The sequence below is a fragment of the Schistocerca nitens genome, chromosome 5 (genome assembly GCF_023898315.1).
Source record: "Schistocerca nitens isolate TAMUIC-IGC-003100 chromosome 5, iqSchNite1.1, whole genome shotgun sequence".
Lineage (NCBI taxonomy): Eukaryota > Metazoa > Arthropoda > Insecta > Orthoptera > Acrididae > Schistocerca > Schistocerca nitens.
Window position 1 is genome coordinate 827,288,804 of NC_064618.1, and position 26,536 is coordinate 827,315,339.

At 45.4% G+C, this 26,536-nt stretch overlaps 1 protein-coding gene across 1 annotated transcript in view; it reads left to right on the forward strand.

Annotated features, from left to right (window-relative positions):
- The first annotated feature begins 14,956 nt into the window (after nucleotides 1-14,956).
- LOC126260741 (uncharacterized) overlaps nucleotides 14,957-26,536 on the forward strand; it is a 702,522-nt gene continuing 690,942 nt past the window's right edge. The window contains exon 1 of the mRNA XM_049958080.1: nucleotides 14,957-14,984. Coding sequence (XP_049814037.1) covers nucleotides 14,957-14,984 — 28 coding nt within the window. The remainder of the gene's footprint in view (nucleotides 14,985-26,536) is intronic.

The following is a 26,536-nucleotide window of genomic DNA, read 5'->3' on the forward strand; positions in this document are numbered from 1 at the left end:
TTGCATTCCGCCTACATAGTGTCGCTCTTACAGCGGACGGCAGCGTATTATGTTGTAGAGAATATTCCGTGCTTCGCAGCCTACACGCAAGATAAAGTAAGAATGTTTCCGACGATGCACAAGCTGTCGCGCACGCAATGCGCCTCAGTTGGAGCTACTGGGTTTCGGCAAGCCCTCGCTGTGTGCATCCGGTACCTCCGAGTTTCAGGTACCGCTCGCAGTATTCGCGACGCTCTCCCTTTTCTGTCATTCAGCGCGGCGCCCCTGTGCGGGTCCCAGAGAAACGGAACACCCGTAACGGGAGACGGGATGCGGGCCGCCGGACCACCCTCGGCTGTTAGGGTCGGCGATCCAAGCACTTTGTTCACACACAGCTGATAGCGGCTCTCGCAGCACCTGTTGGACGTAACCTTTCCTTTACTTTTTTTTTTTTTCCGACTACCCCTAAACCTCTTTCAGCATTTCGTCGCTCGGAAACTAGCGTTTCAGCAAAGAAAATATCGCTATGAACTTACAAGAAGTAGTCTTTAAGCCTAATGTGGATTAGTTGCGTAGTACATGCATGGAGAATCCTAGCTGTACTTAAAACCTTTTAGGCGTTATGCTGAGCAGTGGAAATGCAAATGAGTGTTTGGCGTCATTGGCCGCCTGCGTGCAGGTCTTATCACATTCGACGCCACATTAAGTGATTTGCGCGCCAGATGGGGATGAAATGATGATGAAGACAACACCCAGTCCCTGAGCGGAGGATATCCCCGCCCCAGCCGGGGATCGAACCCGGGCCCGTAGGACGGTAATCCGTGACGGTGACCACGCAGCTATCGGGCGCACATGCTGAGCAATAGTCAGGTTAATGCTGGGTAGGTAGTTTATGTAGACGCGCACTGGAAAGTTCGTTTTATTGTGCTAACCAGCTTGAATAGCCGATTTACACTTCTGGAAATGGAAAAAAGAACACATTGACACCGGTGTGTCAGACCCACCATACTTGCTCCGGACACTGCGAGAGGGCTGTACAAGCAATGATCACACGCACGGCACAGCGGACACACCAGGAACCGCGGTGTTGGCCGTCGAATGGCGCTAGCTGCGCAGCATTTGTGCACCGCCGCCGTCAGTGTCAGCCAGTTTGCCGTGGCATACGGAGCTCCATCGCAGTCTTTAACACTGGTAGCATGCCGCGACAGCGTGGACGTGAACCGTATGTGCAGTTGACGGACTTTGAGCGAGGGCGTATAGTGGGCATGCGGGAGGCCGGGTGGACGTACCGCCGAATTGCTCAACACGTGGGGCGTGAGGTCTCCACAGTACATCGATGTTGTCGCCAGTGGTCGGCGGAAGGTGCACGTGCCCGTCGACCTGGGACCGGACCGCAGCGACGCACGGATGCACGCCAAGACCGTAGGATCCTACGCAGTGCCGTAGGGGACCGCACCGCCACTTCCCAGCAAATTAGGGACACTGTTGCTCCTGGGGTATCGGCGAGGACCATTCGCAACCGTCTCCATGAAGCTGGGCTACGGTCCCGCACACCGTTAGGCCGTCTTCCGCTCACGCCCCAACATCGTGCAGCCCGCCTCCAGTGGTGTCGCGACAGGCGTGAATGGAGGGACGAATGGAGACGTGTCGTCTTCAGCGATGAGAGTCGCTTCTGCCTTGGTGCCAATGATGGTCGTATGCGTGTTTGGCGCCGTGCAGGTGAGCGCCACAATCAGGACTGCATACGACCGAGGCACACAGGGCCAACACCCGGCATCATGGTGTGGGGAGCGATCTCCTACACTGGCCGTACACCACTGGTGATCGTCGAGGGGACACTGAATAGTGCACGGTACATCCAAACCGTCATCGAACCCATCGTTCTACCATTCCTAGACCGGCAAGGGAACTTGCTGTTCCAACAGGACAATGCACGTCCGCATGTATCCCGTGCCACCCAACGTGCTCTAGAAGGTGTAAGTCAACTACCCTGGCCAGCAAGATCTCCGGATCTGTCCCCCATTGAGCATGTTTGGGACTGGATGAAGCGTCGTCTCACGCGGTCTGCACGTCCAGCACGAACGCTGGTCCAACTGAGGCGCCAGGTGGAAATGGCATGGCAAGCCGTTCCACAGGACTACATCCAGCATCTCTACGATCGTCTCCATGGGAGAATAGCAGCCTGCATTGCTGCGAAAGGTGGATATACACTGTACTAGTGCCGACATTGTGCATGCTCTGTTGCCTGTGTCTATGTGGCTGTGGTTCTGTCAGTGTGATCATGTGATGTATCTGACCCCAGGAATGTGTCAATAAAGTTTCCCCTTCCTGGGACAATGAATTCACGGTGTTCTTATTTCAATTTCCAGGAGTGTATATTAATTACGCTTATTAACTAGAATACTTTACAAAATTTCCTGGATTCGTAGGCAGTCGCCGTACCCGTTAAGCATTTAGTGGTTATAGTTCCATTGGTCTAAATATGTTTTGAAGAAGAATTCTGCCTTAACAAACACAGTTCTCTTAACATTCCACCCTTAAAAGTTTCGTTGAAGACTCATCATTGTCAATGTGTTTTAAATCGAAACCCTTAGCTACCGACAGGTGTTGCTGATATACATCAATAGGGACAGCTGAAAACGTGTGCCCCGACCGGGACTCGAACCCGGATCTCCTGCATGCATGGCAGACGCTCTATCAATTCGAATCACCGCGGGCACAGAGGATAGTGCGACTGCAGGGACTTATCGCTTGCACGCTTCCCGTGAGACCCACATTCCTAACTGTTCACAACCTTCATTCGTAGTGTTCCTAATAGATATTTGCCCATTCACTCATTACATGTAAGCAGGAGATCCCGGTTTCGAGTCGCGGTCGGGGCACACATTTTCAGCTGTCCCCATTGATGTATATCAACAACACCTTCAGCAGCTAAGGGTTACGATTTAATTATCATTTCATTCTAGAGAAGCTACGCGGTCGTCAATGGTACCTGTTCTTTCGGGAACAGATACTGTCCTCATATAGTTAAAGCCTACCCGGCCATTGACCTTCTTGTATGTGAATGCGCACGTTTTACCCGAACTCTTACGGTACTCGTCAGATTAGTCTGACGCGAGTAATGAGTGAATGGGCAAATATCTACTAGGAAACTTCCTGGCAGATTAAAACTGTGTGCCCGACCGAGACTCGAACTCGGGACCTTTGCCTTTCGCGGTGGTAGAGCACTTGCCCGCGAAAGGCAAAGGTCCCGAGTTCGAGTCTCGGTCGCGCATACAGTTTTAATCTGCCAGGAAGTTTCATATCAGCGCACACTCCGCTGCAGAGTGAAAATCTCATTCTGGATCTACTAGGAACACTACGAATCCATATCAGATAATATTCCTTTTTGGCTACAATGCTTGAAATCAAAATATTACCGCGAAAATATCGAAACTTGAATATCTTTATATTATTCTTACTTAACGAATGTAAACCGATGTTTACCTTACTTACAAAGATAAAAATTTTGTGTGAAAACTGTTCATTTCTCTGTTCATTATTTGTAATGTCACGGAAATATCTTGTTCGCAGCTCTCATGAATTAACTTGTGTGTTGGCAGGCTCTACCAGCACTGAGGAAGAGTGTTGCCCCCTGGTGGCGACACCGAGAAGCATCACGGAAGTGCCCGACCGCCTCCTCATGGCGGGAATCACCCTACCAGGTGAGCTTCCGCAAACTGAAGACTACATCCTTTTTTGTGATTATCTCGGCGCTGGTGACTGCTTATGAACAAAATGACTGGGCTGTTTTGACCTGTGTGTGCTCATTTTACCGACACTGTTTAATACGTACAGTAGATCGTTGTGAAACTGTCTATATTAAGTTAAATATCAACTGTTTCCGGTGTCTTAATGCTTTTGCTTTCGTGTGATGCATGATGCGAGTCCCAAATAAGGTAGAGGAGTTCCAATTCGAACAATATCTGTGCATCAGAATATGCCTGTTAGACTTCTGTTTGAACTTATCTGTCTAAATGGTGGAAAATAAAATTTGCGTTACAACGAAAATACGAGTACGAGTAAAATGGAAACCAGTGGTACGTTTTTTTAAGAGGTGAAATTGTAGAGTGGTTACCGCGGATATACATACTCTGAAAGTGAACAGCAACCATCTTTGGACTGAAGTAACACCACCGGCTTGGCCTTTTCCTTTAACAGCAAATGATTTGCTCTTCTTGGTCTAACCTACACCGTTTTAAAAGCATTGTAAATACACTACTGGCCATTAAAATTGCTACACCAAGAAGAAATGCAGATTATAAACAGGTATTCATTGGACAACTATATTATACTAGAACTGGCATGTGATTACATTTTCACGCAATCTGGGTGCATAGATCCTGAGAAATCAGTACCAAAAACAACAACCTCTGGCCGTAATAACGGCCTTGATACGCCTGGGCATTGAGTCAAACAGAGCTTGGATGGCGTGTACAGGTACAGTTGCCCATGCAGCTTCAACAGGATACCACAGTACGTCAAGAGCAGTGACTGGCGTATTGTGACGAGCCAGTTTCTCGGCCACCATTGACTACACGCTTTCAATTGGTGAGAGATCTGTAAAATGTGCTGGCCAGGGCAGCAGTCAAACATTTTCTGTATCCAGAAAGGCCCGTACAGGAATTGAAACATGCGGTCGTGCATTATCCTGCTGAAATGTAGGGTTTCGCAGGGATCGAATGAAGAGTAGAGCCACGGGTCGTAACACATATGAAAAGTAACGTCCACTGTTCAAAGTGCCGTCAATGCGAACTAGAGGTGACCGAGTTGTGTAACCAATGGCACCCCATACCATCACGCCGGGTGATACGCCAGTATGGCGATGAAGAATACACGCTTCCAATGTGCGTTCACCGCGATGTCACCAGACACGGATGCGACCATCATGATACTGTAAACAGAACCTGGATTCACCCGAAAAAATGGCGTTTCGCCATTCGTGCACCCAGGTTCGTCGTTGAGTACACCATCGCAGGCGCTCCTGTCTGTGATGCAGCGTCAAGGGTAACCGCAGCCATGGTCTCCGAGCTGATAGTCCATGCTGCTGCAAACGTCGTCGAACTGTTCGTGCAGATGGTTGTTGTCTTGCAAACGTCCCCATCTGTTGACTCAGGGATCGAGACGTGGCTGCACGATCCGTTACTGCCATGCGGATTAGATCCCTGTCATCTCGACTGATAGTGATACGAGGCCGTTGGAATCTAGCACGGCGTTCCATATTATCCTCCTGAACCCACTGATTCCATATTCTGCTAACAGTCATTGCATCTCGACCAACGCGAGCAGCAGTGTCGCGATACGATAAACCGCAATCGCGATAGGCTACACACCGACCTTTATCAAAGTCGGAAACGTGATGGTACGCATTTCTCCTCCTTACACGAGGCATCACAACAACGTTTCACCAGGTAACGCCGGTCTACTGCTGTTTGTGTATGAGAAATCTGTTGGAAACTCTCCTCATGTCAGCACGTTGTATGTGTCGCCACCGGCGCCAACCTTGTGTGAATGCTCTGAAAAGCTAATCATTTGCATATCACAGCATCTTCTTCCTGTCGGTTAAGTTTCGCGTCTGTAGCACGTCATCTTCGTGGTGTAGCAATTTTAATGGCCAGTAGTGTATCTTACATCAGACGACTGAAAATTGGAACAGTTTTTACGGAATGATAACCGAACAAGCTCGCCCTTTCATACTCGCTGACAATGAAGGTGGATGTCAGAACTAGTTTGATCACTTCTCGACAGCAGCAGTTCTGTCCAGGGCAAAAAGTACGCAGTGGGCACTTTTCCCGCGCTGGCCACTTTACCGCACCTTCTCCCCTACCTAATGTGAGGTTGTGCTCCGTCTGTAATGTCCTCTTCGACGAGGGGCTACTAAACACTGATCTTTCTTCGCTCTTCGTAGAGACTTCCCTACAGCAGAGTGAAACGGCAGCGGCTTGTACCAGACGCGCTTGCAAACGTCGCGTACCGAGACGTGAGCAGACTTGCCTGGAATGGGGGGGGGGGGGGGGGGGGGTCGGCGTGTCACACGGGAGGTGGTACCCGGTGGCGCCGCGCGGGACACACGCCCTAATGGCGGGCTTGCGTGACGTCCGCACCAGAGTATGAACCGTGGACGGGCGATACCAGCCGTCCCTCTCGCCTGCACGTCTCCATTGTCTGCGTCTGCCCGCGATCGACTGCGCGCCGCCTGGGAGAAACGCCTCCTCCTTTGTGCGGACGCCGTGCAGACCGACGCCTGGCACGGCTCCTAAAAACTTTGACACGGTCGTCTCTTACGGCAACCTCTGTCTGGTACAGTTCCTCGTAGGCGGAAGAGATTTGTTTTTCTGTCATTTCTACCGCAAACGATGAATTTATTTTGCTACACAATTTTAACATTGAAACTTCCTGGCAGATTAAAACTGTTCTAAACATTCTGCATGGTGTCTGTTTGTTCTATATCGTGTCTCCCTACCACTTTCGCGCAACGACCCTCTGAGCGTGTTTTTTAGGGAATTGACTAGTTTGAACCTGGGACCTGTTGCTGGTAAGGAGACGCCAGACCACACATGACATGTAGAATTCAGAAGAGTTCATTGAGACTAGCGATGATATAACCAAATACTTAATGATTTCAGCGTCAGCTCCACTGCACTCCCTGTAAAAGAATCTTAATACTAACTAAATTTAGTGGAAGGCGTTCAAGGCTTTCCTATTTTTAGTTAGCTGGTAAAATAACGTCGAAAAAGCAGTTAAGTTTACCATTGGAAATTTTATTCTACTCACAAAACATTGTTTATAAATTGCACTATTGATAAAAGGAAATGTTTTAATACAGGATAGTAAAAACCAACTGCGTTCAACAAAAATGTGAACGAATATTCCCTGAATGGGTTTCCAAGTTCTACAATGGATCGAAGGATGGCCTATGCTATATCACATCTATAATCTAGGTTTAATTTAAGTTTCACAAAAGAGAAAACTATCAAAATGGTCTACAGTGACCCTCAATTATCTTTAATTACTTATCTAACTTGTCATAAATTACAGTGGCTTCTCAATAATTATATAACAGAAAAATCATCGCATTTCAGATTTTAACTTACGTAGCAAATGAGAATACCATGAGCTTCAATTGACGATCGACACTAGTATTATGTAAAATGGGGATGTAACAGATGAGACTTCTGCAGTTCTGAGTGAAGCCTTATGCGCTCAAAAATGCGGCATCGCATGCGTTCATTACCTTGTCGGTGTTCGTCAGGGGGCGGCGGACGGCGCAGCTCCCTACAGGTCGCCGCCTCGGAAGCAACTTCTCCTTACTACAATTTACCGAAGTTGGTTTATAAAAAAACTATCTGGCTGTGTTTTCATCTGGTCAGGGTCTCAATGTTAACCTTAAGCTCCGCCTACAAAAATTCTGTCTATCCAATGAGAAACGTTATACTTTTCGTTGTGGGGCAATGTTTTTAAAGTTTGCAACGTAACAGAGGCGCGAAAAAGTCACACGCTAAAACTTGCGGCTGGTGTGGCCCTTTTTGTGTTATCATAAGATCTATACTGTTCTTCTGGAGGGCTCTAGCTTTTAACATGGGCTGGGGGGTGGTCCTCGTGGTTAGCTGGCGACGTGGGTGTCCGTCCCTTATCGTAGGGCCTTCTAGCTTGACACGGTTCTGCTCTCGACTTCTGTTCTCGTTTCTCCCCTCGGAACTGCGTCTGTCTCACGGTGGGAAGGTATGACATGCATTTAGGCATTCTTGTGTTAGTCTTTGGTATTCCATTTGCTCACTCGTTACTCGTATTACTTTGGTTAATTTAATGTCACGATTTATTCGGAGCTATGTGACATACTACTGGATTTGCTTATCATGTCAGGGTTTTCATGGAAGGTGTTGGATTTGCCTGACACCTTACACTGTGTTCCGGTCCGGCACACAGTTTTAATCTGCCAGGAAGTTTCATATCAGCGTGTAACACCGAAAATGCAGCCTGCATGGCATCTGCTACCGATATATAAATTTTTTTTGAATTATGTGTAAATATTTGTAATTTAAATGCTTTCCTTTAATAACTAATGACATTGCTTCACTGTATGTGTACTTTTAGGTAGAAGTCTGTTGACATTGATTGTATTTACCTGTGTTTTACTGTGAAACTTATAAGCTCTGGGAAAAAGCCAAAAGAATTGTTATTTGCATCGACTAGCAACGATAATAACAGTGCTTGTGAGTTGTAAAATCTTTGGCTAGGAAGTTGTTGCGCAGAGCGCGCGGAGAGAGCGGGAGACGTGTTCCAGCGCTTATAGTGTGCGGAAGTGTGGTGTTAACGCTCTCGCAGTAGAGAGCATCATTTCGGCGGCATCATGTACGCGCGCCGGCCAGATGACTAGAAGCAAGAGGAAGGACAGTGGACGGGCGGAAGAGGCTGTATTAATTGTTATTGGCCGGTCCTGTAACTAGCCGTGGCCGCACAAGATGCTACCGTCTTCAACAACAACAGCAGTTCCAGCAACACAGATTCGTCGTCGGCTCCGAGTTTCGTCGCACGCACAGCACTGTAGTAAGATTGTTCATTGGTAAAAAGTATTAACGGCTAACCCAGCAGCACAGCTGAAAGTGATTTGATTAATGAACTTTATTTAAATAATCATCAGTTAAATTCAGGGCGATTGTGTCCTCATTGCTCCCAGAAATTGTTACCAAGCAGGGTCCTTGTTCCTTTTCTTTTCCCTTATATGCTAACCGAAGTGTGACAATCTGAAGAAAATGCACAAATTAAGAGTGCGGAAGTTTTATTTATTTTACATATAGCTTGACTCACATGGCTGTTTGGTTTGGTACGTATTCTAGTATTTAATTCCGTTCAAGTCAGTAAAAAAGGCTCAGTTGTTCAGACAATAATATGAAATCCAATTTGAAAATTAAGTAACTGCAAAGTAAAAAGTGCTTTCCTTTCTCTAAATCTCTTTGATGACGTTATGTTGAGGTCTGTGAAAGTCATTGTTCACGTAACGAAGTTCAATACTAACATACAGTTTAAGTGGATATTTTCAAATCATCCTACTCGATTGCGTTATGCAAAATTTAATGACAAACTTAACGTAAAAGTGTCTTCTCAGTTTTCTTTATCATTAGATACTCACTTAAAATCAGTGTAAAAAAAACGTGACAACCTTCAGTTGCCACGTCAGTGTTTAATAATAAATGTTTCTCTTTCCCATCATCTTGTACAGGATTTTGGATGTAAATTGCCCTAGTGGGCTGGCGACCGTAATTATTTCCTTTTCGTTCATTAGTGTAAATTTTGGATTCATAATCAGTGGTACCCCTTTTCTGTCCAGTGTTGTTCGTCAGTGAATGCACAAAATAACTTTCATTTTTCCAAATTGTAGCGCTGTGTCAGTGAATGCACAAAATAACTTTCATTTTTCCAAATTGTAGCGCTGTTCGGTTTAATTATTTTTTTATTTTTCGTAGACTTTTCTATCAGAAAGATTGGTTGTACGCTTTCCCCCTACTTATCGGTATTACTTCTTCAGGAAACATAGCCTTATCCAATTAGAAAAATTCCATTTGGTATACACGCGATCCACGGTCATATTTTATATCGCAAGCAGGATAGGTCGATTAGTAAGGGGGAAGTTACAAGCGCACACTCCGCTGCAGAGTGAAAATCTCATTCTGGAATTTTAACATTTTTCAGTGGTTCAATAGTTCATAGATACTTGAAACGTTCACTGACGGAAAAAAATCGCAACACCAAAAAACAATTAATGTATGGTAGTGAAATTTAGGGAATACATTTCTCTAGATAACATATTTAAGTGATCAACATTGAAAGATCACAGGTTAATTCAAGTGCGAGGTAATCTCTTGCAAATGTGATATACTGATATATCAATAACCGGTGTAACAGCCAGAAAGTTGAATGCAAGCACGCAAACGTACATATTTAGTACAGGTGCCTGATGTCAGTTTGTGGGATGGAGTTCCATACCTGTTGCGTCTGGTAGGTCAGTACAGAGACGGTTAATGCTGGTTGTAGATGACGCTCCAGTTGTCGTCCGACGACGTCCCATGTGTGCTCGATTGGAGACAGATCTTGTGATCGAGCAGGCCAAGGCGACACGTCGACACTCTGTAGGGGATGCTGGTTGACAACAGCAGTATGTGGGCGAGCGTTGTTCTTTTGAAAAACACCATCCCTCGAATGTTGTTCATGCCGCAAGGGTAGCCGCGCGGTTTAAGGCGCCTTGCCACGGTTCAAAACTGTTCAAATGTATGTGAAATCTTATGGGACTTAGCTGCTAAGGTCATCAGTCCCTAAGCTTACACACTACTTAACCTAAATTATCCTAAGGACAAACACACACACCGATGCCCCAGCAAGGACTCGAATCTCCACCGGGACCTGACACGGTTCGCGTGGCTACGCCCGTCGGAGGTTCGAGTCCTCCATCGGGCGCGAGTGTGTGTGTTGTCCTTAGCGTATGTTACTTCAAGTTAGACTAAATAGCGTGTAAGCCTAGGGACTGATGACCGATGACCTCACCAGTTTGGTCCCATAGGAACTTACCACAAAAAAAAAAAAAAAAAAAAATGCTGCTCCTGAATGTCAACACAACGGGTCGAATCGCCAGACTGACGTACAAATCTGCAGTCTTTGTGCGCTCGCTCTCATACGAAATCGCACAGTTAGTAGCGAGAACTGACACTGGTGAACGTACAAGATAATGCAAGCGAAGTCATTCCATTATACGTGATTCCGTAAATGAGCAGTTACCCAGATAACTGTCAATGTGTGTTTACGAGTCGCCATTGATGTCAGAATGAAGTATTGTTCTGGTTGGTTCACATGTGCCTGACACGTAAAAGGCTGAATTACGTCCTTATCTAAATGATCTGAAATTTCACCCATGACCTACCCGAATAAGAAATACAATACTACTACAGAACGTTACATGTTACAGTTTACAGCACTCTCGTACCTGTAGAAATGGGGAAACAAGCGAGGAAACACTGACCCCATGACTTACCTTAGAAGACAGGTCAAGGAAAGGCAAATCTGCATTTATAGCGTTTGTAGATTTCGAGAAAGCTTTGGACACTGTTGACTGGAAAACACTCTTTAAATTTCTGACTGTAGTAGCGGTGAAAAACAGGGACCGAATGGTTATTTACAACTTATACAGCAACCAGAAGGCAGCCAAAAAAAAAACGGAGGGCCTAAAAAGAAAGCAGTTGTTGAGAAGGGAATGAAACACGGTTGTAGCTTATCCCAAATGTTATTCAATCTGTACATTGAGCAAGTTGCGAATGAAAGGAACGATAAATTTGGGAAGCGAATTAAAGTTCAGGGAGAAGAAATAAGAACGTTGCAGTTTGGCGATGACATTGTAATTCTCTCATACAGAGGAAGGGGTTTGGAAGCACTGTTCAAACGAATGGACGGTGTCTTGAAAGGAGCATAGAAGATGAGCATTAACAAAAGCCAAACAAGGGTAATAGGGATTGTATTCGAGTTGAATGAGCCGATGCTGAGAGAATTAGACTGGGAAACTAGTAGATGAGTTTTGTCATCTGGGCAATAAAAAACGTATGATCGCCAAAGTACACAGGATGTAAAATGTAGTCTGGCAGTGGCAAGAAAAGCGTTTCTGAAGAACAGAAATTAGTTGAGAACGAATGTAAATTTAAGTGTTGGGAACTCTTTTTCTGAAGCAATTGGTCAGACAGATTGATAGAGAAACGTGGATAATAAGCAATTCAGAAAAGAAGACAGTAGAAGCTTTCGAAAAATGATGTCACAGAAGAATACGGAAGATGAGGAGGAACTGAATAGAATTATGGGGAAAAGAAATTTGTGGAATAACTTGACTAAAAGAAAGGATGAGTTGATAGGAAACATTCTGATTCACCAAGGTATTGCCAGTGTAGTACTGGACGTTTGTGTGTGTGTGTGTGTGTGTGTGTGTGTGTGTGTGTGTGTGTGAAGGGGGTGGGGTGGGAGGGGGGAGCGGTGAAAATTCCAGAAGGAGACCAAGAGACGAGTACCGTTAGAAAGTTTAAAGGGGTGTGGGTTGAGGTAGTGATTTGGAAATAGATAGTCTGGCAGAGGATAGAGTAGCGTGGAGAGCGGCATCAAACCATTCTTTCGACTGAAGACCACAACAACAACAACAACATCCTGAGATTGGTACACCCACCCTACTACTACTACTACTACTACTACTACTACAGTACGTTACATTTGGCAAATGAAGTACACACGTTCCTGCTCAACAAGGCGTTTCTCTGTTGTCCTCAAATTTGGATATAATACTGCACTCGTCTTTGAAGTGAGTTGTGAATTCTTTGAAACACCTGCGGATCATCGCGTAAAGTACGACAAAACCGTGGAACTCGCTGCTTCAGTTCTTCGACATTATCAGCGAGAGATATGTGCACATCTCTTACGAGTGACTCCAAGCAGATAAACCCAGAGGATAGCTGTCAGGTGATTTTGAAGGCCGACGGCAGGCCGTGTTGGACTTATATTGGTAAGTTAGATGTCGTATTATATTGGCAGCTAAATGTTCTCCGTCGTGCATCTACTATATTCCCCAACATTCGTCCATGATTAAAATTTGATCACTCTTAGACGGGGACTTAATCGCGAAGTTAACATTTTAAACATTTATACTAACAAGGGAACCTCCCCATCGCACCCCCCTCAGATTTAGGTATAAGTTGGCACACTGGATACGCCTTGAAAAACTGAACACAGATCAATCGAGAAAACAGGAAGAAGTTGTGTGGAACTATGAAAAAAAATAGTAAAATATACAAACTGAGTAGTCCATGCGATGATAGGCAACATCAATGACTATGGGAGTTAAGGAGCGCCGTGGTCCCGTGGTTAGCGAGAGCAGCTACGGAACGAAAGGTCCTAGGTTCAAGTCTTCCCTCGAGTGAAAATTTTAATTTTTTGTTTCCAGTTTATGTGACAAACTCTTATGTTTTCATTACTTTTTTGGGAGTGATTAACACATCCTCAAGAAAACCGAAATCGGGTAAGGTAGAAGAATCTTTATACCCATTCGCCAAGTGTACAAGTTAGGTGGGTCGAGAACATATTCCTGTCATGTGACGCTCATGCCGTCACCAGTGTCGTATAGAATATATCAGACGCGTTTTCCTGTGGAGGAATCGGTTTACCTATGACCTTGCGATCAAATGTTTTTGGTTCCCATTGGAGAGGCACGTCCTTTCGTCTACTAATCGCACGGTTTACCGGTGCGGTTGCAAAACACAGGCACTAAACTTATTACAGTGAACAGAGACGTCAATGAACGAACGGACAGATCATAAATTTGCGAAAATAAAGAAATTAAACTTTTGACTGGCGGGAAGACTTGAACCAAGGACCTCTCGTTCCGCAGCTGCTCACGCTAACGACGGGACCACGGCGCTTCTGAGCGCCATTAACCTTGATGTTGCCTATCTTGCGCATGGACTACTCAGTTTGTATATTTTGCTTATTTTTTCATAGTTCCACACAACTTCTTCCTGTTTTCTCGATTGATCTGTGTTCAGTTTTTCAAGGCGTATCCAGTGTGCCAACTTATACCTAAATCTGAGGGGGGTGCGATGGGGAGGTTCCCTTGTAAGTAGGACAATATTTCCTATTAAGTCTCGGCTCGTAACTACACAGACGGATTATCCAGCATGTGGCTGTTTTTCGTACCTACTTTTCCTGGAATATTTTTCCTTTTGTTATCATATATTTTCAGCTGTATCAGTTTTCTCTGTTAATTATGATGTAGCCGGCCGCTGTAGCCGTGCGGTTCTAGGGGCTTAAGTCCGGAACCGCGCTGCTGCTACGGTCGCAGGTTCGAATACTGCCTCGGGCATGGATGTGTGTGATGTCCTTAGGTTAGTTAGGCTTAAGTAGTTCTAAGTTCTAGAGGACTGATGACCTCAGGTGTTAAGTCTCATAGTGCTTAGAGCCATTTGAACCAATTGTGATATATCACACGTACGACACCTCAACGGAAACAGTATAAAATTATTAAAATCATTTTTATGACTAAAAAACGTGTAATTGTTTAAATGGTTCAAATGGCTCTGACCACCATGGGACTTAACTTCTGAGGTCATCAGTCCCCTAGAACTTACAACTACTTGAACCTAACTAACCTAAGGACAGCACACACATCCGTGCCCGAGGCAGGATTCGAACCTGTGACCGTAGCGGTCGCGCGGTTCCAGACTGTAGCGCCAGGAACCGCTCGGCCACCCAGGCCGGCGTGTATTTGTGATTTTTTGAATGTTACTATAGTTTGATCTGCTTAGTACTCAGTACCATGCGGGGTCATAAAAGCCGAAAAATCGTGAAGGGTGAGAGTGATATCAAGCTTTTTTCCAGCATCAACCCCCGCCAACAACGACAGAAAAAGCTGTCGACTTCAGAAGATGTAAGAAAGAACAATAGACAGTAGAGTACAAAGAACAGTAGTGAAGGAGCTTTGCAAATAAAAGAGGAGGCTATGTGGTGAAAAGACTGTTAAGACAAAAACAATGGTAGTTAATATGGAACAGCTGCAGTCGAAGATGGCAATGCAAACAAACGTTAAAGACAATGAAAGTAGAAAATTCAGCGACAAGCTGCGGGATGGACAGAAAAATGGAAGAAGATACGGCAGGAGTGGATGGAGAGATATGGCGAAGGAAGAAAGTTAAGCGTAAGTTCAAACGCGCTCCCCAGTTGGGAAAAAGAAAAAGAGATTGAAAACGGAGTCGAGCACATGTGCACATTATAACGTGGGATGTGCTTGATGTTTCAGTGGTTTCCATCACGTTATGGCCTCTACCTTGGGCTGTACGTGAAACAAACAGAAGGGCAGCAGAGTGGAAAGGGCGCGTCAGCTGCCGACAGCGATGGGCAGAAGTGTGCCGGCTCGGGCTGAGGAATGTATGGCGGGGAGCGGGCGCCCACAGGTAGGCAGGCGCACGTCCTGGTCGTGGCACTGGTCCTGCTAGGTAGCAGCCGCCTAGCGGTCGGCCGTCTTAATTACAGAAGCTGCCGCGGCCGCCTATCTGACAGATCTCGCCGCTCCCCGGTCACCACTCGCACGACATCGACCCCGCCGCGTCGGCGAGCCGCCGACCTCATATCTCCGTGTTATTAGTCTCTCGATACGATCGTACGCCTTCTCCGTTCGGGGCCATCCATCACGGGCGGAATACGATCGGTAAACGAGTAGGCACGCGGCTATCGAGATGGGACTTAACAACATTTAGTAGGCGTCCCGCCGTCTGTCCAGTGTTGTCGGTAGTGCCTGTTCCAACTCTGAAGTACCTCCTCCCGGTCTGTAATCTAGAAATGTCTCGCTCACGTTACCTGTGCACTGCCGTAGCCGCATGTGGACTTGCTTAGCTCTGTGACAGAACTGCGCTCGAAATCCGCTGTTGTTTTCTATCTACATAAATGATCTTTTGGATAGGGTGGATAGCAATGTGCGGCTGTTTGCTGATGATGCTGTCGTGTACGGGAAGGTGTCGTAGTTGAGTGACTGTAGGAGGATACAAGATGACTTGGACAGGATTTGTGATTGGTGTAAAGAATGGTAGCTAACTCTAAATATAGACAAATGTAAATTAATGCAGATGAATAGGAAAAAGAATCCCATAATGTTTGAATACTCCATTAGTAGTGTAGCGCTTGACACAGTCACGTCGATTAAATATTTGGGCGTAACATTGCAGAGCGATATGAAGTGGGACAAGCATGTAATGGCAGTTGTGGGGAAGGCGGATAGTCGTCTTCGGTTCATTGGTAGAATTTTGGGAAGATGTGGTTCATCTGTAAAGGTGACCGCTTATAAAACACTAATACGACCCATTCTTGAGTACTGCTCGAGCGTTTGGGATCCCTATCAGGTCGGATTGAGGGAGGACATAGAAGGAATTCAGAGGCGGGCTGCTAGATTTGTTACTGGTAGGTTTGATCAACACGCGAGTGTTAGGGAAGTGCTTCAGGAACTCGGGTGGGAGTCTCTAGAGGAAAGGAGGCGTTCTTTTCGTGAATCGCTACTGAGGAAATTTAGAGAACCAGCATTTGAGGCTGACTGCAGTATAATTTTACTGCCGCCAACTTATATTTCGCGGAGAGACCACAAAGATAAGATAAGAGAGATTAGGGCTCGTATAGAGGCATATAGGCAGTCATTTTTCCCTCGTTCTGTTTGGGAGTGGAACAGGGAGAGAAGATGCTAGTTGTAATACGAGGTACCCTTCGCCACGCACCGTATGGTCGATTGCGGAATATGTATGTAGATGTAATGTAGAAATATGTAAAGGCGGTACATGTTCCACGATGCTAGACTGACTGAGACGTATTACACCATGAACGCCTCGACGGAATACTGCCGAACTGGTATTCAAACACTTCCATTCCTATGTGATATATTGATTACAATATAATTATTCTGCGAGCTTATTTTCAGTATAGAAAAAAATATTCCTAGAGATGGAGAGCGGTGTCAGTAAACCAGAGTTGACTGGATGTGTGTAAAGGTATCGGAAGTTTCTAGATGGAGACAGCATCGAAGTATGCACAGAGGACGTCCACGTGCACACGATCGCCACCTGTCGGACATTGAGAAAGGTCCAGTCATTGGCAAGAGGGACAGGGCAGCCTTTCACCGACAGATGGTGCAGCCAATTCATTTTAGCCCGATGACAACGGAACGGGGGGGGGGGGGGGGGGGGGTGACGATTTGTCTCAGACGTAGGAAGAGGTCCTGCGAGAAGATCGTAAGACTGTTCTACTGCCTCTTACGAATAAGCACTCAGTCTTCAGGCCACAAGTGGCCCATTGGGACCATCCGACGGCCGTGTCATCCTCAGTTGAGGATGCAGATAGGAGGGGCGTGGGGTCAGCACACCGCTCTCCCGGTCGTTACGATGGTTTTCTTTGACCGGAGCCGCTACTATTCGGTCGAGTAGCTCCTCAATTGGCATCACGAGGCTGAGTGCACCCCGAAAAATGGCAACAGCTCATGGCGGCTGGATGGTCACCCATCCAAGTGCCGGCCACGGCCAACAGCGCTTACCTTCGGTCATCTCACGGGAAGCGGTGTATCCACTGCGGCAAGGCCGTTGCCCCTCTTACGAATAGTCGGATTATAAAAGTTGTGATCCAGTCAATGTTTACTGGCAGTGTGCCATGACGAACTATCGGGAACAGACTAATGTAAGTTTCGCAGAGATCTCGAGTTGTCATACGGCGTTTACCACAGACATCGTACCACAGACAACAGAAATTTGCAATGTGTAGAGCCTGATACATTGAGTGGCATGGACTGTGGTACTGAGCGATGAGACTCGTTTGCGTTTTTGGCCGTCAGATCGCCGGCATCGTCCCCGTAGAGGACCTGGTGGAAGCTCACATAGGGGACCTATTGTCGAGATCATACCGCACCAGCTTTTGTTATCATGGCGTGGCGAGCTACTGGATTTGACAGAAGGGCTGATTTGATAATTGTTGCTTGAAGACCGATTGCTCGGCAATACGTGGCGAGAATGGTAAACTCTGTTGTCCTAACCTTCATGACCTGCTACCATTTTTATTTTATTTCATTTGTTGATTTTTTATTACCATTGCAAGATTAGGGTCATTAGGCCATCTCTTACATCTAAACAGGCGTCCTACATATTTTTCAATTCATTTATTGCTTTAAGCATGTTATAAGTTATATTTAATATACTACATTACAAAAATGTAGTAATTACTATAGTCCAAAAAAATAAAAAAAAACGGACAGGTGCGAGGAGCACTCACGCTCTCAGAATTCCGTACAAACTTTTATATATATATATATATATATATATATATATATATATATATATATATATATATAGGTTTTGATGGGTGAGTGTGAGTGTCGAAAAATGTATCATAAATGGCCGTATTTTTTGACTGCATTGACTTAGAAGCTTAAACATTAACACTGCTAAGGCACGGTAGACCTTAATATTTTCCGCAAATTTCAACTTTCAAAATGATGGAGAGCAGCTATCAATCGTTTCCTTGTGGCTTTATTAAATCAAATCCAGAATTCGGCTAGTAACTAGCCATTATCAATGCAGTATTTCATACTTTTAATACATGCCTAGACCATTAATCATGAATCAATTGTGACAAGAGCTAAACAACAGGGGTTTTCGTACTTGGGCACGTATTAAAAACCTGAAATACTGCATTGATAATAGCTAGTTACTAGCCTAAATCTGGATTTGTTTTATAAATTCTGACATAAAATGACTGAAAATCATATCACACTCGTTGAGTGCATTCCACATTCCTAATGGAAGGCAATTTCAACTTCAGACCTCTGCTCGTTCCTGCAAGCAAAGGGTCCTAACAGACGGACTGACTGGTAGACGGATAACAGAGTGTTTCTGTAAGGATTTCGTTTTTACTGATTGAGTTTCGGAACTTTAGAAATAAAACACATCACATTCGTTCATGAGAACTGCAGGAATAAGGACAAGTTACAGGAAGGTAGATCCACGGACGTCAGACCAGTGCAGGAAGGAGAGAAAGACTAGCGTAATTAAACACAATTAACGAAGTAAAGGCAAAGAAACTGACGTGACTCATTAAGAAAAGGAAAGAGAAAGAAGCGTAAATGGGAGAAGGCGTTTAATATTTGCTTCGCCGTTTGACAGAGGGAAAACTGGTCACATACGTTAATTTTCTGGGGAAACATTATCATGAAGACAGGAGAGAATGCTTCGACTTCTTCTTAAAAGCAAGAGGGCATTTAATTGTACACAGAGTGCATGTTTAACTAGTTTCAAAGGTAGACGGCCTCAACAGTGGGGGAGTTTGCTAGTGTTTTTGCTTTGTGGATGAGCACTGTTAGGGTACAGCTGTGCGTATTCCAGCAGGATATTGCAGGACCTCACACGTAGCTCACACCACAAACGCTCTGACGAACGTACGTATCCTGAGTGGCCCGTTCAGTTGACCATGTCCGTAAATGTACTACCATTAGTGAACGCTTAGGATCTTTCCTAAAAACACTTGTTCAGACGTTCTCAAACCTAAAAAATTCTAATGTTTAATCAGTCACTCTATAGATTTACAATAGAGTTCTTCGCACTGGAAGCGCCGTTTTGTAGCACCTCGGGCCACTGCTGTGATTCTTTTATTACATTTATTTCCTTATTCTCTCAGTGTTATATGACTGTCAGAAGTATTTATGAAATAATCGCGAGAAAATCCGTACATTACCTCAGTGCCACAACCTAACTGTAGCTAAGCTTCCAGCGTCGCTGATTTCGTCCAGGAAACTGGAGAGCTATATCCCGTGCGAAGCACGAGCAGCACCCAAGAAGCAAAGGTACCCAAGGTTGGTCGCCAAAAATATTCTACCCTATAATGAAACACCATTATCACTGAGAAACGGCTGCGGCCAGGAATCCTAGAAAAAGCTGCTAAATACATTAGATACAAATTTTAACAAAAGAATTGACAAAATCCACATGGAATCCAGTCAATCTTTTCTGAGAAGTACAATAATATTAGTGTAAGATTTCGTGCGCTTAAGTACGCCAGTGTTCAGGAATCAGTACGTCGACTTGTCCACGGCTGTGTATCACGAGTAATTGCATAATACCAATTCAGTATTAGATTTATTAACAGAATTTTTGGGACGTATTCAGTCTAGAAAACACATCGATGAATGTGCGTTGAAAGGAATTTTACTTAGTTAATCAAATTACCTAAAGCATTCCGACTTTTTATAAAGGAATTTGATGTCACTATCCACATCCTAACGGAACAATTAAAGCGTTACTACGAAGGAGGTTCAGTAAGTAATCAGCACTTTTTTCCCGTCCAATTTCAGTTGAAAAAGTACGAAATTTGCTGTGGAACCTCGTGGAATATATCCACTTCAGCCCCCATAGTCTCGTGAAGCTCCGATATGTGGTGGCGCTATGTGCAGGCTTCAGAATGGCGTCTGCAACAGAGGTGCATTCCAAGCAGAGAGCGGTCATAGTGTTTCTTTTGGTGGAAAACCAGAGCATCGCCGATATTCATAGGTGCTTGCGGAATGTCTACGGAAACCTGGTACTGATCAAAAGCACGTGAGTTGGTGGGCCAGGCGTCTGCTCTCATCGCCACAAGATCCCGGAAACCTGCCCTATTCTCGCGTGCGAGCCTGCCGTACACGGCTGTGCCTCCTACAGTGTTGGAACGTGCGGACACTCTCATTCGAGGTGATCTGCGGATTACAATCAAACACCTCGCTGCACGACTAGACGTTCTGTTGGTAGTGCTGACACACACTCTGACCAGTTGCGGTACTCAAATGTACACTCCTGGAAATTGAAATAAGAACACCGTGAATTCATTGTCCCAGGAAGGGAAAACTTTATTGACACATTCCTGGGGTCAGATACATCACATGATCACACTGACAGAACCACAGGCACATAGACACAGGCAACAGAGCATGCACAATGTCGGCACTAGTACAGTGTATATCCACCTTTCGCAGCAATGCAGGCTGCTATTCTCCCATGGAGACGATCGTAGAGATGCTGGATGTAGTCCTGTGGAACGGCTTGCCATGCCATTTCCACCTGGCGCCTCAGTTGGACCAGCGTTCGTGCTGGACGTGCAGACCGCGTGAGACGACGCTTCATCCAGTCCCAAACATGCTCAATGGGGAACAGATCCGGAGATCTTGCTGGCCAGGGTAGTTGACTTACACCTTCTAGAGCACGTTGGGTGGCACGGGATACATGCGGACGTGCATTGTCCTGTTGGAACAGCAAGTTCCCTTGCCGGTCTAGGAATGGTAGAACGATGGGTTCGATGACGGTTTGGATGTACCGTGCACTATTCAGTGTCCCCTCGACGATCACCAGTGGTGTACGACCAGTGTAGGAGATCGCTCCCCACACCATGATGCCGGGTGTTGGCCCTGTGTGCCTCGGTCGTATGCAGTCCTGATTGTGGCGCTCACCTGCACGGCGCCAAACACGCATACGACCATCATTGGCACCAAGGCAGAAGCGACTCTCATCGCTGAAGACGACACATTCGTCCCTCCATTCACGCCTGTCGCGACACCACTGGAGGCGGGCTGCACGATGTTGGGGCGTGAGCGGAAGACGGCCTAACGGTGTGCGGGACCGTAGCCCAGCTTCATGGAGACGGTTGCGAATGGTCCTCGCCGATACCCCAGGAGCAACAGTGTCCCTAATTTGCTGGGAAGTGGCGGTGCGGTCCCCTACGGCACTGCGTAGGATCCTACGGTCTTGGCGTGCATCCGTGCGTCGCTGCGGTCCGGTCCCAGGTCGACGGGCACGTGCACCTTCCGCCGACCACTGGCGACAACATCGATGTACTGTGGAGACCTCACGCCCCACGTGTTGAGCAATTCGGCGGTACGTCCACCCGGCCTCCCGCATGCCCACTATACGCCCTCGCTCAAAGTCCGTCAACTGCACATACGGTTCACGTCCACGCTGTCGCGGCATGCTACCAGTGTTAAAGACTGCGATGGAGCTCCGTATGCCACGGCAAACTGGCTGACACTGACGGCGGCGGTGCACAAATGCTGCGCAGCTAGCGCCATTCGACGGCCAACACCGCGGTTCCTGGTGTGTCCGCTGTGCCGTGCGTGTGATCATTGCTTGTACAGCCCTCTCGCAGTGTCCGGAGCAAGTATGGTGGGTCTGACACACCGGTGTCAATGTGTTCTTTTTTCCATTTCCAGGAGTGTATGTTGGCTGCCGGATTCCTGGCCGCGTATCAGAAAACCACAACGAGCAACAAGTTTCGCCCAGTGATGGATGCACTACGCGGGAAGAGTTTGTGGCTACGGGGGAGGTTCTGATGCAGCAAGACGTTGCCTCCGACGTCGACCAGTAGGGTCGTGGCATGCGGGCATACAGGCCGTCCCAGTAAGGTGGCGTAAGGCCGTCGCGTTTCACGGAGACTATGCTCAGAAATATGGTATTGTAGCCAAAAGAGTGGGGAATAATATGATTATTGGAATCCTGAATGAAACGAACCTCCTTTCAGGAAAAAAAAAGTGTTGCAGTCTTATCGAATGCTCCTCGTATTAGGCACTGGCATGTGATGTACAGTACATTTGCCCTGCACAATTCGCAGTAATACGGTTCCCTTAGGGCCAAGTGCCGTTAGTACAGTATGTGTAAGGAAATCGTAGAATTATGTTTAGTTACGCTATCTTCATTCTCAATTACATATAATACCTTTCGACAGCTCACTCTAGCAGGCCGAAGAACTTGCTTGACGTGACAAAGTGTCCTCTCTCATAGCTTGTCATTCGTAGGGCTTAAGTCAAACAACTGCACGAAAGTTGTTAAACTAAGTGCAATGTTTTCCGTGTTTGTGTGTAATGGAGCCTTTTAAAGTGCCACTCTTGATTTCACAAAAATCAGGAATTACGCAACGTCTCAGCAACAAAATAACAACGCAATCCTTTATTTATGTGTTAAAATACCAAATCTATACATATTCAACTATTTTGACGAGAACCATGACTCTAGAGACTAGCTGCATGTAGAATAAAGTGTAAATTGCATGTAAATACCCACCAACTGGAGGTGAACCTGCTGAGTCTAAAGCTCCACAATGGAAGAATAAATTTTTTTTAAAAAAAGCAGCGTTCCGAAGTGACTGGTTGTAGTGTCTGTACAAAGCATCCGATTTCTAGTTAAGAGTACCTGCCCAGGTATGTGCAGTGACCGTCCATAGCATTCACCCGTCATGCAGCATTGCCGTAGCTTAATCAGTAACTACTCAGTAATTTAACATTTTTTTCTCTGTTGTAAAGAATCTGAACACCTGTCTTCTGTCTGTATCTACCATTCCAGAAATCGGTATAAGTGAACGTTGCTTCGATGGACTCAAGATGGTAGGAAGATCTGATTAATTTATCGGAAACACACTTTATCGTGGTAATTTTCACCGGTAACTACAGTAATTTTATTGAATTTTGTTTTCAACTCTGACATGTGTTCGGATTATATAATGTAGGACGACTGTTTGTTTTATCGTTGTTCCGTTTGTACCTTTTATTCTTCATCGTTCTACGGAAGTTAAAGGCTCGTATTATTCGCGTTTATGTCTGTTCTTTTAGTACATGAGTCCCTCTCTGCATTTGTTTGAACCGTTGGCACGCAGGAGCGTCGTGTGGGTTCCTTTACTAATCATTCCCAATTACTTGCGGTCCGACATTCATTTAGTATTTAGTTCAAGAACGTTTGGTATGTCTGAAAGTTTTTGGTTATTCTTCAGTAGTGAAGTAGGAAGTATTCATGTTTGATGAGAAGCACAACTTTTTTACTTAACTGTCCGCAACGTGCAAGATTTCGGCATCGATGTGGTACTTGTTGCATGCATGTTTTGACTTTTTCATTTTTTTTCATTTGTTAGTGTTTGATACTACACGGATGGTTGATTTGACAATTTTTAGAAAATGTGTAAGGCCGAACACCAGTTGATAACAGCTGCTGAGAGACCATAGTAATGCATCGCGGTAGCTGGCAACTAAGGAAATTTCGAGTGGCGACTAGGAAACCGTTTTGAACACTGCCTTCGCTTCTCTTATTTACTGCTTGGTTCTGAATGAAAAGTCGATTTACAACTTTAATAATTTACCGAGTAATATTTATTTTCTGTTTCATTTAGGCAATGTCAGTTCAAGGACACGTAATTTCTGTTAACATCACTAAGTTCAGATAAGTTTACGAGAAGAACGTACGGTACACATGCTAAAACAGTGCTAAAGAAATTCTGGGGGTGGTAAATCTGTCCGTATGTTGTTCTAATTTCGTAGTCAAAATTCCGGTCATCCCCTGTCCTTCATTTTAAAGATTTTGCATATGGAAAACCGGAAAGTATTTTCTCACTGCAATGTTGTTCTAATTTCGTAGTCACAATTCTGTTCACCCCCTGTCCTTCATTTGATAGATTTTGCATAAAAGAAGCTGCCCTGGTACACGATTAGTCGGGCTCTCTTCATAGACACCATCCCTTTCAACAATTATAAGTCACTTTTTCTTTAAAAAAATTCACTTTCTAAACTAATTGCTGGAACTCATAAAGTTAACATTACATACTTTGTTATAAAATTTTTGCCCATATAATTATTTAAAAGGACCCCTTTCATATAACACATTGAACATTATAGTAAGCAAAAATATGCTAATTATCCGAGGTAAAATTAATTTTTTTGCCAGACAGAGATCACAGATTTTTTTTTAAATTTGAAAATCAAACGTGAGCACGAACAGGTGCCATTAAGGTGCAGTACTATTTCAGTTTAGCCACGAGATTACGTCTCACGGAGCGCATCAAAGCTTCATATTGCCAGTGCCTTCGCTGCAATCTGGACAGATGCTCTACCGGCATTTTGCCCGATTGCCAGCTGCAGAAAGTAATGCAGGTGCGAGCGTGACAAGCATGCCGCTTCTAGAGAGATTATAAAATGACTTTTAAGAATCTTTCATCAATATTATATCCGCTACAAGGTGATCTTATCGGACGAAAAGACACAGAACCTGCCATGAAAATATTACAACGTTGTTCTCGAATAGACTTTGGAGACACCTTACAGTACCGTCGTAAGTCGTCTTGTCTATATTAGCCCAGCAAAAGACACGCTCGATAATTCTAAAAATGTATGGCAAGAAAATTCGGAAGTTACAACACGGTACGAGCGCTGCCGAAGTTACAACACGGTACGAACGATGGTACGTCCACTGCTAACAAACTCGTTCGCAGCCCGTAACAGAGCGCAATTCTGTAGACTGTAGCGCTGAGCAAATCGTCGTCCTTAAACGTTGCAAAGAGACGACGTTTTGCAGCTCTATCGAGCCGCGACGGCTGAGAGGTATGCTACCCGCAGAACGGCTGTGCGCGGCCGGTGGAGAAGAGCGCAGGCGGTGTCGGTGCTGGAGCGACGAATGGCCGACAGAGGGGGGGGGGCGACAGGGTTAGCCGGCAGCGTGACAGGTGGTGACCCCCGGGCATCGTCCCTGCCGGCACAAGGTCAGCCGTGGGAAGCGGGTCGCCGTCGGCCCCGTGCTGCGCCTTCCTTCTGGCCGCCTTTCCCGATCGGCTGCGATCGCGCGCGTCCAGGCGCAGGGAGAGGCGAGACCAGAGAGCCGAAGAGAGGCGACGTACGCACTGGTGCGTGTCCCGACAGTTTCTCCGGCCCTGTCCTCAAACACGTCGTTATTCTGGAGAGGTGCCCGCCCTGTGATTTGTTGCGAAATTGCACGTTATTTTGAAAGCGACGTTTTTGCTAGATTTCAAAGGATGAATCACTGTGTTATTTTGAATGCCCACCGCCAATTAGAAATCTGTGGCTCCTCAAACAGCCTAGTAGAAACGTACAGTAAAGGAGATGGGGCAGTTACTCTCCGCTCTGAAGCTCCTTAGTAAGGAAGAGCATAAGTAATGAACGAGTGAGGCGAGTATCGTGACATTTTGAAGCGTTGTTGTTTGTACCATGTTATGCGACAAGTCTATCTTCAGAAATAATATTTTTGGAGCTGTAAATGGTGATTAGAGTGATTTGTGGTAGACACCATGTAGCCCATTGTTCAAATTTATTTAAAGGAAAGCATTTTTTAGCCATCAGCTGCATATATGTAACTTTATTTTTCGCCGGTTTCAGTTATTTAAGTTTTCATCACTGGAAGAGAAATTATATATTTGTTGAATCTGAGGCGACATTTTGCCAGGCACGGTATACTTTAACCACGGCGCGCGAGTAGTTTATGAACTTAGCCGTTTCGGGAATCCTTGGCCCGAAAGCCAGTGATCATCCCCTGTTGGACGTCGAATAAATCGCTCCGTTTTCTCATTGTTATAACTACTGCACTGTTTTACACTTCTTCGCGATTCGCTTTATATACCATCGATTTCTGGTGCTGCCACTTGCCATGAATGTTTGGAGGAATTTGTAATTTCAGAGAAAAAGAGGCGAGTGCCTTATACCATCGAAATGCAAGAACGATGCCTATAATACCTCCTTTAAGAGATACACGTGTGCAGTAGATTACTGATGTAGTGTTGTATTTCATGTTAAGGTAGGCCGTGGGCGATATATGAGCGCAATTATATGGGGACTTAACTGAAAAGTTCACCCTTCGAGCACGTTTTTTCTGTCTGTGACAATATTTCACACTCAGGTCGTGGTGTCTCGTATCAACACATTCACGATTACCTACCAGATGGCTCCTTTGTGAACTTTGCTTTTATTATTGTAAATTTTCAGCCTTTTGAGTTTCCATTATTAACCCTTTCCACCCGAAATTTTATGCTGAATTAGAAAACAATGTTTATGGATTGTAAATTCTTCTAGAAACACATTAAACATGATTTCAAAAAAAAATTCTGAATTGGTGTAGTTTTTTTCTGATGTGTCCATATGGACTCAGTACTCATTATAGTCTTGGTGCTGCCATCCAGTGATGTAGTCTACACGCTA